At 33.3% G+C, this 16,090-nt stretch overlaps 1 protein-coding gene across 5 annotated transcripts in view; it reads left to right on the top strand.

Annotated features, from left to right (window-relative positions):
* Positions 1 to 16,090, top strand: part of Csmd3 (CUB and Sushi multiple domains 3) — a 1,196,994-nt gene that overhangs the window by 108,085 nt on the left and 1,072,819 nt on the right. For all 5 annotated transcript variants that reach the window (XM_029469822.1, XM_021183659.2, XM_029469819.1 and 2 more), the window contains exon 2: positions 4,007 to 4,229. In XM_029469822.1, coding sequence (XP_029325682.1) covers positions 4,007 to 4,229 — 223 coding nt within the window. The remainder of the gene's footprint in view (positions 1 to 4,006; positions 4,230 to 16,090) is intronic.

The following is a 16,090-nucleotide window of genomic DNA, read 5'->3' as shown; positions in this document are numbered from 1 at the left end:
CCCAGAGATGGTCCCACCCACAGGGGCCTTTCCCCCTTGATCACTAATTGAGAAAATGCCTGACAGTTGTATCTCATGGAGGCATTTCCTCAACTTAAGCTCCTTTCTCTGTGATAACTCCAGCTGTGTCAAGTTGACACAAAACTAGCCAATACAGACACTAATTCATCTTGCTGGCTCCTAAACTTTCTTTTTATAAGTTAACATATAAGTTAGTATTTTAGATAACCTTTTGGAGTCATGGGACCTCTTAGAATAGTTGGAGAATTATAAGTATAATTGATAAAATTCATTACATCCTTTCTAAAGCTTAAAGACTTAAATATTTCATAAGCAAATTTTGGTCCTTTAAAGTTTACTTACATTTCTGTGACGAAGAGAGTATTTTAATCAGTTAGCCCTAGATCTTTTTCTGAAATATTTTAAGGTAAACTGACTCAAATATCAAAAGGTTTGAAGGTAAAAGGCTTGAAATGCCATGTCTATAAATTTGGAATGTGTTGTAAACCTGGCAAAATTAACTATCTGAACTCTTCAGGCATATTTCCTCTGAGAATAAGGGTCTGAAATCAAACCCAAAAGACATTATTAGCATAAATGTCCAGAATAGTGTATATATAATTACACTTGGTGATTTCGATGAGTTAGCAATCCAGATATTCCATTAATATGATTTATACTATTATAGTTTTCAGAAAGTACTGACACTTACACAAGACATACTTGTACAACTATAATAATATGATTGTAGTGGAATTTTTAAAAATTAAGACCAACATGATGTACATAGTGAAATAAAGGCCATTATTTTTTAGCTACATTGTAAGACCATGTCTCACAAACCTAAACCAAAGATAACAAGAAGACAGGTGTGTGTGTGTGTGTGTGTGTGTGTGTGTGTGCTTATGTAAAGTCTTACGATTTTTGTGAAGATGAAATAATGTCAAGTTACTTGAAGAATCATAAAAAATGGGTGATTTTTGGAGCAGTTTTTCACAATTTTTCTGGTTTAAAATTTAGGGCAAGTTCTTGATATAGAAGAAACAGTATTTCTCAGCAGTTTATCATGGTGAAGTAAACAAGAAAAATATTTATAAACATTTATAAATAATGGTAACCAGAATGTAATTCCAGAAATATATGACCAAGTCAACATATTATGTTGTATTCCTTTAAAAAAAAGGGGGGGTGTTATATTAGGCAATAGGATATATGATGAGTGAATCTTTACCAACATGTCTAGACAAGTGTGTCAAAGGAGAAGGAGGTTTATACAACTTTTGTTCACAAAAGGTAAAGTGAATAAATGAATATGTTATTCATTCTATTACACTGACGCAGAAAGCAAATAGCTGTGATTTAGAAAGGCAAGCAGAAGCTTTCTTACTCTAAATAGACATTTTCATTGGGCTTTTAAATTTGGTTACAAATCTCAAACAACTAAATATGTATCCCTGTGCCCTTTGTGATATGAAGTAGGCATGCTAGTAGTAGAAATTATTACTACTATAGCTTTCCATGTGCATCTGTGATTTCTTGTGTGCTCACTTCTGATCCACAAACTCCTTATCCTTTCTTCCCTACTGATTTTCTAACCATCTGAGACTAAGATACAGATTGGGATTATGACACATTCTATTAGGAAACTTCTTGTGATTAAAGGAATATTTCAGAAGTGATTAGGGGAGGGGTATGCCTTAGACAGTGTTGCAATATAGTGTAATAGATCACTGCTGTAAGTGCCTAAACGTTTACAGTCACCTATTGGGACTTAAAATATGAGCAAAACACTACAAAGCTTGAATTTCCAACTTTGTAACTTGTTCTATTGACTAGAAGAGATGACTTATGTATATAGTCTTATGTAAGATAAAAAAAATAGATCTATGAAATTATCAAGAGAAACCTCATTGGACAGGGATACCCTTAAGAAAAACATGAACTAACTAACTTAAATAGATACTTATATTAAAATGTATCTTGTAAAATATATTAAATTTAATTTTTTTTGCACAGAAAAATTAAAAGTTGTTCACATTCTTAGAAAAAATGTATATAGAATAGAAAACATTTAGTAACAGGGTAGACTCCAAGGTCACTGAGTGGTGATAGTTATTTTTAACGTTTAAAATTCCATTTTTGATTTTAAATTTCTTTTATTCAAAAATTTCAGCCTTAGAAAATATTTTGTTGTTAATGTATAGTTTTATGATTAATCTACTTAAAAGAAAAATAAATGAAGAATTTAGGAAAAGGGTGGCATTATTAAACATAGGTGCAATTTTCTTTATCTAAAGAAAATAACATTTGCAGGGTATGAATCAGCAGCCCCTTTGCAAATGAGCAGACAAAACAGTCAGAGTGTTATTTTAAGACGTATGCCCTTTGTCCAACATCAGCAGGGTTATGTGGCTTGAGAACATAAAAACAGCCCATAGATCAGATTGTAGCTAAAGGGATTCATGCTTGCATTTTGTTATGAAGTTCAAATTGGAAACTGTTCAGGCAGAAAACTAATAGAAATGGTGATAGCTAATTAACCTAAGGCTTCAAAGTAATTGCTCTGCAGGAAGCAATTTGAAAGAGACCTTTTAATATTTGTTTATTTATTTATATGCTTTTGAAAATCATAAAACACCCTATTTGACTTTTGATGAATTAGCGAAAAATATATGAATATAGGCAAGTATTGACTTTTTAAGCTTCTACCTGATCTGAATTCTTGGTAAGTTTTTAAAAAAGCTAGAATGTAGCAAGAATTTTATTTATTTACCAGGATTAGCACTTGGACACATACACATCTGAAGTGGTAGACTTCCAAGCTAAGTAAGGATCAAGGACAGTTTTGAATATATCCACCCAACCATGAGACAGGTTCTTAGGAGCAGACCCATTACAGTTAGCTAATCTAGAGCAAATGGTTGTTGCATGGTGAACTGATTCACTAAGCAAGCACAGCTGCTGCTGTGATTTGAGGCACAGAATGAGATATTAACATTGGAACATGGCTCCTGTCTGCCCCAGTCTCTAATTGTGCTTCTTAACTTCTGTACATGTCTCTGCATCTTGATCTGTATATTCAAACAAACTAACTAGTCAAAAATATAGTAAACTGTCAAATTATCTCTGAGTAGCATGCCCTCATATACCTCTCATAGAAGTAGTGCAAAATTTAAGAACATTGATACAAAATGTCCAGACTTAATTTTAAATATATATACATATATTTGTATATGTATATGTATATGTATATGTATATGTATATGTATATGTATATGTATATGTATATGTATATGTATATGTATATGTATATGTATATGTATATNTGTATATGTATATGTATATGTATATGTATATGTATATGTATATGTATATGTATATGTATATGTATATGTATATGTATATGTATATGTATATGATTACATTTGGTCCTAATTTAGGATTACCATAGAATGAATCAATCACTGTTATGGAAATCAAACAATTACATAGACTGTTTTTCACAAATCCTCTTCTAGTGAATAGAGCATATTCTTCTAAAATGCTGTATAGGTATATCTGACTATGTTTCAAAGCACATTATATCAGAAATGATGGATTTAATCATTTTAGACCTACACCACATTTTATAATCAATTTTCAACACTCTTTACTTCTCCCCAGAATTAGATTAAAAAACATATGAAGCAAATTGACATGTTTGAAACTTTTATTTGTTAGATCAAAATGGATAATGAATCAAATATAGTGAGTAATTTTCATCCACTGCTTTACAATGATTAAATTTAGTCTAATAAATTATAAATATGTTGTTTTTCATACTGTAAATCATATGGTACATATATATGTTACACATGGTGATAAAACTTATCTAGTTCATAAAACATCATTTAAAATTTATCACTATTGGTGTTAAAGAAAACCAAACATTTAAAAATTTAAAACCAAAACATCTAATGGGTTTTGACATTTTTCTATAACCATGTCTATTTGTCTTGTGTTGCAGGATTTATTTATACATGTGGTGGAACTTTAAAAGGACTCAATGGCACCATAGAAAGCCCTGGTTTTCCATATGGATATCCAAATGGTGCGAACTGTACATGGGTAATAATAGCAGAAGAACGAAATAGAATACAAATTGTTTTTCAGTCATTTGCACTAGAAGAGGAGTACGACTACTTATCTTTATATGATGGACATCCTCATCCGACGAACTTTAGGACAAGGTTAGTGAATTTTTAGTGGTACACTAGAGGTAGAATATCTCATGGGAAGACTATGTTTTTCATAGAAAAAGCTAATTATATGATTTTTTATAATAAATTTATATCAAACAGGTATGTACTATTCATGTGAAAATGTATAATTTATTTATTTTTCTCTCTAAGTCTTACTTCCTAATAATAGTAATTATTACTTTTCCACAGGTAGATTAAGTGAACCTTTAAAGTGCTTATGGTGATTGTGGTTTTAATTAACTTAAGGCTTCATTTATTGTGGTAATAACTTGGGGCAAAATAAAATTATCCTATAAAAGGTATCTTTCAGAGGTATGTGTTCAATATACTGTGTTATAAAAAATACTTTAAAATCAGTATTTATGTAATGGAGAAATACAGTGATTTCATAAAATGTTTAAATAACTGACGAACACATTTTTAAGGTTAAATCTCACATTTCTGATTTTACAGTAGGAATTAAGCATATATTCATGGATATCATTTTAATATAACTTTTATTTTATGTGTATAGATGTTTAACCTGCAAACATGTATGTACAGTATATGCATGCACATCTTAACTCAGAGGCCAGATACACGTGTCACATAATCTTGAATTGGCGTTATATACATGCTAGGAGTCAGGTCCTCTGCAAGAATGACCAGTACTCTTAACAGCTAAACCATCTGTCCAGCCCTGATATTTTGTATTTTTGAAAATAGTCAATTAAACATGAAAAAAGAGTTAAATTTTTCCTAAATAGGTGTTTTAGAATGTTAATATGCTTTATTTACAGTGGACTGTTTTTGTTTAGAAAAAGTCATTATTTTAAAAGGATTAAAACTTGGAAAAAAACAAAGTCAGAAAATATATATGCCCAGATTTCTAACTGTGTTTACATATAGATTATGGACAGTCAAGATTTTCTAGTTTGTATTTCATCATATTCTAAACAAATAATATTAGCTTTTGAAGGATACTTTCATGTGATAAAAATTATTTGGTAACTCTGTCACTCTTCCTAATTGTTGATACTATGTTCTTGGTTTTTGTTGTTGTTTGTTTTTTTTTTTTTCCTTCAAAAGAAGCTTTCAACATCAACTTTCTAAATTTTCACCATTCTTTCACATCTCACCATTGATCATTTGTATTTTTTCTTTAATTAAAAATAGAGTCTTTTTTCATACAATATAATTTGAATACATTTTCCTCTCTATGTACTTCTCCTAGTTCCTCCCCATCTCCACTTTGGTTGGATACACCCACTTTCTGTATCTCATTAAGAAAGAATACATTGGGTGCTGGAGAGATGGCTCAGCAGTTAAGACCACACATTGTTCTTCCAGAGGTCCTGAGTTCAAATACCAGCAATCACATTGTGGCTCACAACCATCTTTAATGAGATCTGATGCCCTTTTCCTGTGTGTCTGAAGACAGCTACAGTGTACTTATATACAATAAATACATAAATTAAAAAAAAAAAAGAAAAAAAAAACAAGGAACACATTCTCAGTGATAACAACCTAACATGACAAATATAATATAATATAATATAATATAATATAATATAATATAATATAATATAATAAGATGAAGCAAAAAAAAAATGTCAAAGTTGGACATGGAAGCCCAACCAGAGGAAAAGAGTCCCAAAAGCCGGGACAAGTGTCAGAGACCCACTTTTCACTGTCAGGAATCCTATAAAACTGATAAGCTGCCAGCTATAAAACACATGCAGAGGACCTGATACAGACCTTTGTAGGCCCTGTGTTTTCTGCTTTAGCCCTTGTGAGATCATATTCATATGTACATTTCTTAGTTGATTCGGAGGGTCTAGTTTTCCTGATGCCCCCCTGCCCCATTCCATCTCCTTTGGCTCTTTCTACTTCCTCTTCACTATTCCCTGATCTCTGAAGAGGGGAATTTTATAGAGATCTCCCATTTAGACTCCCTTTCCACATAATGTTTGTCTGTGGATGTTTGCATCTATTTTCATCTACTGCCTGAGGAATTTTTCCCAATGATGGGATAAGACACTTAACTATATAAGAATATAGCAGAACATCATTAGGAACCACTTATTAGAATGCTCATTAGGATCAGCTTTTAAATGTATAGATATAGATACAGATTTAGAGATATAGAGATAGTCATGACCAACAGTGTTTGGTTTTATACTAGGTCTTTGGCTACCTAGTATCTGGTTCTCTGGTGTTCTAGAAGTATCAGGTCTTTTACATGTAAGAACCCAGTTTGACCAGGACTACTTGTGGAACATATTGTTTTTGTTTTTGTTTTTTTTTCCAGTGTGTATGTCTGACTTTAACAAAATTCAGGTATTCATACATGTGTGAATTTATGTCTAGGCTTCAATGCAGTTCCATGGATCAAAACGTCTGTTTTTATGCCAACACAATGCTGTTTTTATCAGAAGATTCCTTCTCATGGAATGGGCCTTGGGTCCAATCACACATTGGCTAGTTACTCCCACAACTTCTATGCCACCATTGCCCTAGCATATTTTCTAGGCAGGACAGATTGTAGGTCAAAGATTTTGTGGCTGGGTTGGTATCCATGTTTCACTTTGGGTATTCTGAAAAGTACTATCCCATATCAAAGAGATTAAAATGTAGAGTAAGGTCTCTATTGGCACCAGCTCATGCTTATTGAGTTGTGTGACTGTTGTCCTCAGAAATGGGCCCCAATTGTCAGTTTAGACTTGTCTTATCAGCAGACTTTGTCATTTAGGGAATTCCCTTGGAGCCCACTGGCCAAGAACTCAGTTGAATGCAACCTAATTAAACCATTGAAACCCTCACTTGCCAGTTGAGACTCTGTATCCCCTATTACTAGACGTCTCTAGCAGTTCTTTTATTGCCAAGGATTATTTTAGCTATACTGGTTGTTTTTATTTTTCATTTGAAGTTGGAAATTGTTCTTTAAAGGTCTCTAAATATTTGTGTTGGAACTTTGATGGTAATTACATTAAATCTAACAATTGCTTTTGTTAGGATGGCCATTTTTCCATGTTGATCTTACCCACAAGCATAAGATATCTTTCCATTTTCTGATATTTTAAATTTATTTCTGGAAAGACTTGAAGAATTATAATGCAAGTCTTTCACTTGCTTGGTTAGGGTTACATCAAAATATTTTATATTATTTGAGGCTGTTGTGAAAAATGTTGTTTCCTTGATTTCTTTCTCACGTCATTTGTAATTTGTACATAGGAAGGTTACTGATTTTTTTTTTGAGTTAATCTTGTATCCATCTACTTTGCTGAAAGTGTCTATGAACTTTAGGAGTTCCCTGGTAGAGTTCTGGGGTTCACTTAGGTATACTATCTTAACATCCGTAAATAATGCTATTTTGAATTTTTCCTTTCCAATTTGTATCTCCTTGGTCTCCTTCAGCAGTCATATTGCTCTAGCTAAAACTTCTAGTACTATATTGAATAAATATGGAGAGCTTAGGCAGTCTTGCTTCTGATTTTAATGAGAGTTTGTGCTTATCTCTATATAATTTGAGGCTGTAGATTTACTGTAAATTGCATTATTACATTTAGGTATGGCCTTTGTGTCTTTTTTGTAATGAAGAGGTGTTGAATTCTCTCAAAGGCTGTTTTGATATCTAGTGAGATATTCATGTGGTTTTGTTGTTGGTTCACTGTTTTTGTTATTTTACTCATTTATATTTCAAATGTTGTTCCTTTTCCTGGTTTCCCCTCCACAAACACCCTATTTCATCTCCCCTCTCCCTCTATGAGGGTTCTCCTCCATACACCCACCCACTTCTGCTCTCTACTCTAACAGCCTCCTAAGCTGGGGCATGGAGCCTCCACAGGACCAAAGCCCCCCCCCCCCTTTGGTGTCAGATAAGGCAATCCTCTGCTACCTATGCAGCTGGAGCCATGGGTCCCTACATCTGTACTCTGTGGTTGGTGTTTTAGTCCCTAGGAGCTCTGCAGTGTCTGATTAGTTGATATTGTTGCTCTTCCTATGGGGTTGCAATCCACTTCAGCTCCTTCATTCCTTCCTCTAACTCTTCCGTTTAGAACCCTGTGCTCAGTCCTATAGTTGGCTGCGAGCATCCACATCTGTATTGGTTGGGCTTTGGCACAGACTCTCAGGAGACAGGCTCCTGTCAGCAAGTAGTTATTGTCTCAGCAATAGTGTTTGGGTTTGGTGTCTGGAGATGGGTTGGATGCCTAGGTGGGTTGGTCTCTGGAAGGCCTTTACTTCAGTTTTTGCTCCACTCTTGTCCCTGTATTTCCTTTAGACAAGAACAATTCTGGGTTAAAAATTTTAAGGTAGGTGGGTGTCTTTCAGTTGTGGATTAAATTGACTGATTTTCATATATTGAATCATCCCTGCATCTCTTGAGATAAAGCATAGTTGATCATAGTGGATGCTTTTTTTTAATGTGTTCATGGATTTGATTTGCAAAGACTTTATTCAATATTTTTGTATTTATGTTTATAAAGCAAATTTGTGTGTAATACGTTTTTTTATTATGTATTATTTCTATGTGGTTTGGATATCAAGGGAACTTTAATTTCATAAAATAAATTGCAAGGTGTTTTTCTGTTTTTATGTTATGGAATAATTTGAGATTTTTAATTTTTTATTGGTTATTTTATTTACTTACATATCAAATGTTATCCCCCTTCCCAGTTTCCCTTCCACAAGCCCCCTAACCCCTCTTCCCTCTCCTGCCACTATGAGGATACCCACCCATCCCCTCCTGTCTCAGCGCTCTAGCATTTCCCTATCCTGGGTCATCAAGCTTTCACAAGACCAAGGAGCTCCCTTCCCAGTGATGCCAGATAAGGCCATCCTCTAACACACATCCAGCTGAAGCCATGGGACCCCCTGTGTACAACTCTTTGGTTGGTGGTTTAGTCCCTGGGAGCTTTGGTGGTCTGGTTGGTTAATACTGTTCTTCCTGTGGAGTTGGAATAATTTGAGCAGCATTTGTGTTAATTCTTATTTGAAATACTTAGAGAATTCTGACTCAAAAAATCTTGCCCGGCATTTTTTGGTTCAGACTTTTAGTGATTGCTTCTATTTTCTTAGGGGCTATAGGTCTACTTACCTTGTTTATCTTGTCGTGATTTTACTTAGGTAAGTGGTACCTATGAACCAAATTATATATTTTTTTCCAATTTGGTGAAGTACAGGTTTTTAATACATGTCCTCGTGATTCTCTATAGCACCCCAAAGTCTGTTATATCTTTCTTTTCATTTTTTTTAAATTTTGATATTATTCTGTGCTGTTTACTTCAGTTGAGTAAGGTTTGCTTATCTTGTTGGCAACAACACTTTGTTTCATGGTTTCTTTGTAGTGTTCTCTTTGTTTCTATTTTATAGAGGTCAACATTTAGTTTGAGTATTTAATATTGACTACTCCTCTTAAGTGTGGTTACTTCTGTTTTTTTTCCAGAACTTTTAAGAATGCTGTTCCATTCCTATGAGATCTTTCATTATTTTTAATGCATACAAGTGATGCTTAAGAACTTTCCTCTTAGCACTACTTCATTTACATTGAATGAAGAAAGTCTTGCATTTGGTTTTTTATTTATATCTTGATGCATTTTTCATTTCATAGAGTGTTGTTCTGTTTCCATGAGTTTGTAAACTTTCTCTTGTTCCTTTTGTTGTTGATATCCAACTTTAATCCATGGTAGCTGTTAAGATACAGGGAATTATTTCAGTTTTCTTTTATCTATTGTGATTTGCTTTGTGTCCAAGTATATGGTCAGTTTTGGAGAATGTTCTCTGAAGTACAGAATAGATTGTATATTCTTGTTTGTTTAGGTGAAATATTTTATAAATGTCCATTAGGTCCATTTGAATGATAACTTCTGTTAGCTCTAGTATTTTTGTGTTTAGTTTTGTCTGGATCACCTACCATTGTATGATAGGGATATTGAAGTCTTCCAGTATCAGTATTTAAGGGTCAATACATAACTTAAGCTACAGTAATGTTTCTTTTATAAACTTGGGTGCCCTTTTGTTTAGGACATGGATAGTAAAAATTGTAATTTCATTGTGGTGGATTTTTACCTTGATGATTATGTGGAGTTCTACCCTATCTCTTTGATAAGTTTTTGGTTGAAGTCTACCCGAATGTTATTAAAATGCCTACATCATGTTAATTCCTAGGTACATTTCCTTGTGTACCCATTTACCCTGTGAAAAATATTTTTATCCTTGATGATGTGGTATGTTTCTTGAACTTAGTAAAAGAATGAGTTATGATTTTGCATTCATTTTAAAAGTCTATGTTTTTTTATTGGGGAATTGAGGCTATTAATATTGAAATGTTAATATTGAGAGATATTACTGACCAATTATTGTTGATTCCTGTTATTTTTGTTGGCGTTAGTGTTGGTGTGTGTGTGTGTGTGTGTAGGCATGTGTGTGTGTTTGCTTCCATTATTTTGATTTTGATGATGTGAGAGTATATATTTTCTGTTTTTCCATAGGTGTAATTTACATCTTAAGTTGAAATTCTGTATGGCTGAATTTGTACATAGAAATTTTTAATTTTGACTTTATCACACAATATCTTCTTTTCTCCATCTATGGTGATTGAAATTTTTGCTCAATGTAGTAGTCTGGACTGATATCTTCTATGGTCTGTTAGATTCGTTACCATGTCTGCTTAGGCCCTCTTGGCTACTAGAGTCTCCTCTGATAAGTCAGTTGTAATTCTAACAGGTCTGCCTTTATATGCTACTTGGTCTTTTTGCCATAGAGATTTTAGTATTTTTTCTTTGTATTGTATGTTTAGAGCTTTGATAATTATGTGGTAGACTTTTCTGATCCAATCTATTTGATGTTCTGTATGGTTCTTTTACCATTTTAGGTATCTCTTTATCTATGTTGGAATTTTCTGCTATGGTTTTGTTAAAAATATTTTCTAAGTCTTTGTTATAAATTCTTCTATCCTCTATTTTCCTCTATTCTGAGGTTTGCTTTTTTAATGGTATCCCAGATTTTCTGGATGTTTTATGTCAGGAAATTTTTAGATTTGACATTTTCTCTGATACATGCATCTTCTTCTTCCTATTGTATCTTCAATGCATGAGATTCTTTCTTCCAACTCTTATATCCTGTCCATGAAACTTGACCCTGTAGCTCCTGTTCATATTCCTAAAATTGTAATTTCCAGAACTCCCCCAGTTTGTGCTTTTGTTATTGATTCTTTTTCTAATTTCATTTCTTGAACCATGTTATTTATTTTCTTACACTGTTCATGAATATCTGGGTTTCTTTAAGAATGTATTTATTTCCTCTTTAAGGAACTCTGTCATATTTATAAAGATTGTTTACCTGTTTTCCTGATATGTTGAAATATTCAGGCCTGCTGTGTTAGGCTAGCTAGGCTCTATGAATGGAGAGTTATTGTGCTGGCTGTTATTGATTGAGATTTTATGCTGGCAGCTAGGCATCTCGGTTAAGGATGATTATAGGTCTAGGTGCTGATTCCTGGATTTGTTGTTATTAGTTGGATATTGTGTTCCTTGATTTCTCCTTCTCTTTGGAGTTTCAGAGTTTGATAACTACGTGCTTGCTACCTGTTTTCATAGCCTATTCAGCTGGTGAATTCACATGGAATGCCTGTTGTTGTTGGAGCCTGGGATTCTGAGATGAGTTGGGGGAAGGAATATTGAAGAAGTATGTCTTTGTGATACCTCAGCAGTGTGGTCAGAGATAATTGGGAGACCACAGGAAATTTCTGGCTATAGAACTTGGCATGAGAATGGGGGTACTGGATCTTAGGAGCAAAATGAGAGGTGCTGGCCTGCCTTCAGTCTACTTGCTGCCCCAAGAGGAATGGTCCTTGAATTAACAAGTGCTGCCTGCTGGAGGTGGGGTATGAAACAAGCAACATGTGTGAAGAGTTTAGTTGAAGATAGTTTGTAGGATCCATATGAGGTATGGTCAGAGGTGAAGGAAGGCTTCAAACGGTGTTCCTGTGTAGTGCTAAGGAGGAGTTGGGGAATTAGATGTGGGGAAACATAGATAGACAGGAGAGGTCTTTAGGAAACCTATCTGGTCTTCTGGCAGGCATGACCTATGGTTTAATTAATTTGGTTTTAAATAAGCTTTTTACGTTCATTGTTCTACCACATTAGTTGTAAAGGAAGTCATGAGGAAGATGACATATCTAGAAGTAATATTTATATTACTTTGGTAAGTTTCATGTTCAAGAGCTGTTTGGGCAAGCTGTGCATACTAACACTAAGCAACAAAACAGTGAGAAAATATTACCATCTCATTGTGAACTTCTAGCAACTTTAGGGAAAATAGATATAAAATATCTGTATAGAGGTAAAAATCTCATTAATACAGATTTTTTGAACTGTTTCCAGCCTGAGTAGAAATTGAATCTGTTCTAATTGTTTAATAATATTTGTTTATAAGGTTAAAAGTTTACTAGACTGATTAACAATGGGAATGTAATTTGATTTATTTTCTCATTTTAACTACTTTGATTTACTGCGTCTGATTGTTGATCATCTTAAATGGCTAAGCTCATTCAGTGTATCATTTTACATATACACAGTGTGACATCTGTTTTAGACAGTGTCCTTTCATTGACATTGCAAATGTCATTAGAAGATGATGCTTATTTTTAATGATACAACATCAAGTTAAAATAGAATACATCCATACGAACCTGCATTAATGAACATGAGTGGGCAGTGGTGAACTGATATGTTTTCTCCATAGCTGTTTGTACCCAACCAATAGCATAGGCCATAAGAGGATACCTTTTCTTCCAAGAATTTTGCTAAAATACTATGCATAAAAGAAGACTTTGCAGATTTTCTTCACATCATTGATGCATTCTGTGTAATTTGTATAAATACAAAAATATGAACTAGCCTTTTAAATATTATCTGGTAGCTTTATAGATGTATTGACAAAGGTCTTTGTTATGCACATATTGGTCCTTTCAAGGTATAAGACAACTTAATATTGATGTATCTCAACTGAATATCACAAATAACAAATATTTCACCTGAACACACAAATATATATACCTTCTTCCCAGAACCTCAAAATTGATGACATATTCAGTCTCAAAGCAAATCCCAACAAACTTATACACACACACACAAATTGAAATAACTCTCTACATTTTATCTAACCAACAGAGATTAAACCTGGACTTCAATAACAGTAGAATCAACAGAAAGCCTACAAACTCATGGAAACTGAAAAAAATGTTTACTGAATGAATTCTTGGTTAAAACAGAAGTAAAGAAATAAATTAAATCCTTCCTAGAATTCAATGAAAATGATTACACAGCATACCCAAACACTCAAATTTATGGGACACAATGAAAATTGTGTTAAGCGTACCAAGTTCATAGTACCCAGTGCCTACATTAGAAGAAGAAGAAGAAGAAGAAGAAGAAGAAGAAGAAGAAGAAGAAGAAGAAGAAGAAGAAGAAGAAAAGGAAGGAAGGAAGGAAGGAAGGAAGGAAGGAAGGAAGAAAAGAAAGAAAGAAAGAAAGAAAGAAAGAAAGAAAGAAAGAAAGAAAGAAAGAAAGAAAGAAAGAAAGAAAGAGAAAGAAAAAGGAAGGAAGGAAGAAAGGAAGGAAGGAAGGAAAAAGGAAAAACAAAAAACAAACAAAAAAAGGATAGATGGCATACTAGCAGCATAACAACATACATAAAAGCTCTAGTATAGAAAGATACAAACACAACCAAGAGGAGTAGATGGTAGGAAATAATAAAACTGAGAGTGAAAATTAAAGAGAACAATTCAAAGAATCAATGAAATAAAGAGTTCGTTCTTTGAGAAAATCTCCAATGTGGACTAACACTTAGCCACATTAACTAACACACAGAGAGAGAATAACACATTAACGAACATCAGAAAAAAAACGGGAGCATACCACCAGACACCAAGGAAATCCAGAGAATAATAATCTGTATTCAATAAAATTGCAAAAAGTAAAAGAAATGACTGATTTTCTCAATAGATACCCCTTGCCAATGTTAAATAAAGGTGAGGTAAACAACTTAATTAGACATAGAACCACTCAAAATAGTAGTCATTAAAATCCCCCATCCCAACCCCCGCCCCCAAAATTTCCAGGGCCAGACAATTTTAGTGCATAACTGTACCAGACTTTCAAAGAAGAGTTAACATTCTTCAAATTATCCCAAAGAACAGAAACAGAAAAAACAGTACCAAATTCATTTCATGAGGTCCCAGTTACTCAAACCACACAAAGTTTGAACAAAGAAATATAATTACTGACCTATTTCCCTTATGAATATAGATGCTAAAATACTCAAGAAAATACTTGCAAACAAAATCCATGAACACATCAAAATGACTATTCACCAAGATAAAGTAGGTTTCATTCCAGAGATATAGAGGTAGTTCAGCAGATGGAAATTAATCAATATAATCCATCATATAAATAACATTGACAAAATCGTGAAAAATCTTTGTGAGATTAGGGATACAAAGGACATACCTAACAGAATAAAGGCAATTTATGTCTATAGCCAACATCAAATTAAATGGATATAAACTCAAAGCAGTTCCACTAAAATCAGGAACAAGACAAAGCTATGTCCTTACTCTGTATCTACTATTCTAAAAGACATATGTGGCCACATGTACAATGTTCCAGCACTTATTTCTACAATCTCTGCCACTATAAACCAACGTTTTCCTTCTTCCATTGTGATCCCTGATCACTGGGGAGAGAGGAATGACACATATATCCTCTTTAGAGCTGAGAACTTCCTTATTTCTCTATGGATTGACCAATTGAGGGTTTCTGTAAAAATGATCATCTATTGAGAAAAATAGAAAGAAAGAAAGAAAGAAAGAAAGAAAGAAAGAAAGAAAGAAAGAAAGAAANAAAGAAAGAAAGAAAGAAAGAAAGAAAGAAAGGAAGGAAGGAAGGAAGGAAGGAAGGAAGGAAGGAAGGAAGGAAGGAAGGAAGGAAGGAAGGAAGTAAAATAAACAAATGTAACTTAATTTGTGAGAATGTTTGAATAATTGACAACTACTGTGAGAGCATCAGTTTTCATATATGAGGTCCCTGAAAGATTATAACTACTCTAATTAATGGTTCTACATTCATGTACACATATACAGATAGTACTAACTTGATTTAGTGGATTTAATGCTGTGAGATTGAATCTTCAAAAACTGTCAGAACCCATGGGGTCTCACCCAAATAAACACCTAAATAATAATAAAAGAAATTTATAAAAAAGGAAACTACCTGCAAAACTTTATGTAAAAAACATTTTAAAAATAAATACATTTGACTCAAAAACTAAAAACTAAACAAGGATGAGAAAAACAGACATGCTCACATAAAAAAGAGAAGGATTATGAGGCCTCAGCTCAGGACAAAGAACTACAGGAAACTTAGGAATGATAAATGCAGGAGACATAATCTTCCCCAAAGAGATCCAAATTTGTTATACCAAATGGTCAGCCCTAAAAACCTATGCGAATGAACGTATACATACACACTGTACTGACTCAGCCAGCTATAGAATATTTAGAAGTAGAATATTTAGTCAGTTGCATACATTTAAAGTATATATGCATATACATAACATTATATATATATATATATATATATATATATATATATATATATATATATATATAATAGCAATTACAGAAAAAGAAGACATAGATATGAAAGAAAGCAAGAGGTAGACTATATGGAAAGATGAGGAAGGAGTAAAAGGAGTAAGTAAATTATGTAGTTTTAATCTCCAAAAATGTTATTTTTAAAAAGATAACATGAACTTGAAAGGGAAAACTGTAGCTGATAGGAGAATTGGAGGGGAGGTTGTGTGGGATT

Source organism: Mus caroli, chromosome 15, assembly GCF_900094665.2.
Source record: "Mus caroli chromosome 15, CAROLI_EIJ_v1.1, whole genome shotgun sequence".
Lineage (NCBI taxonomy): Eukaryota > Metazoa > Chordata > Mammalia > Rodentia > Muridae > Mus > Mus caroli.
The sequence above is the reverse complement of the archived record's forward strand: the minus strand, read 5'-3'. Positions and strand labels throughout refer to the sequence as shown.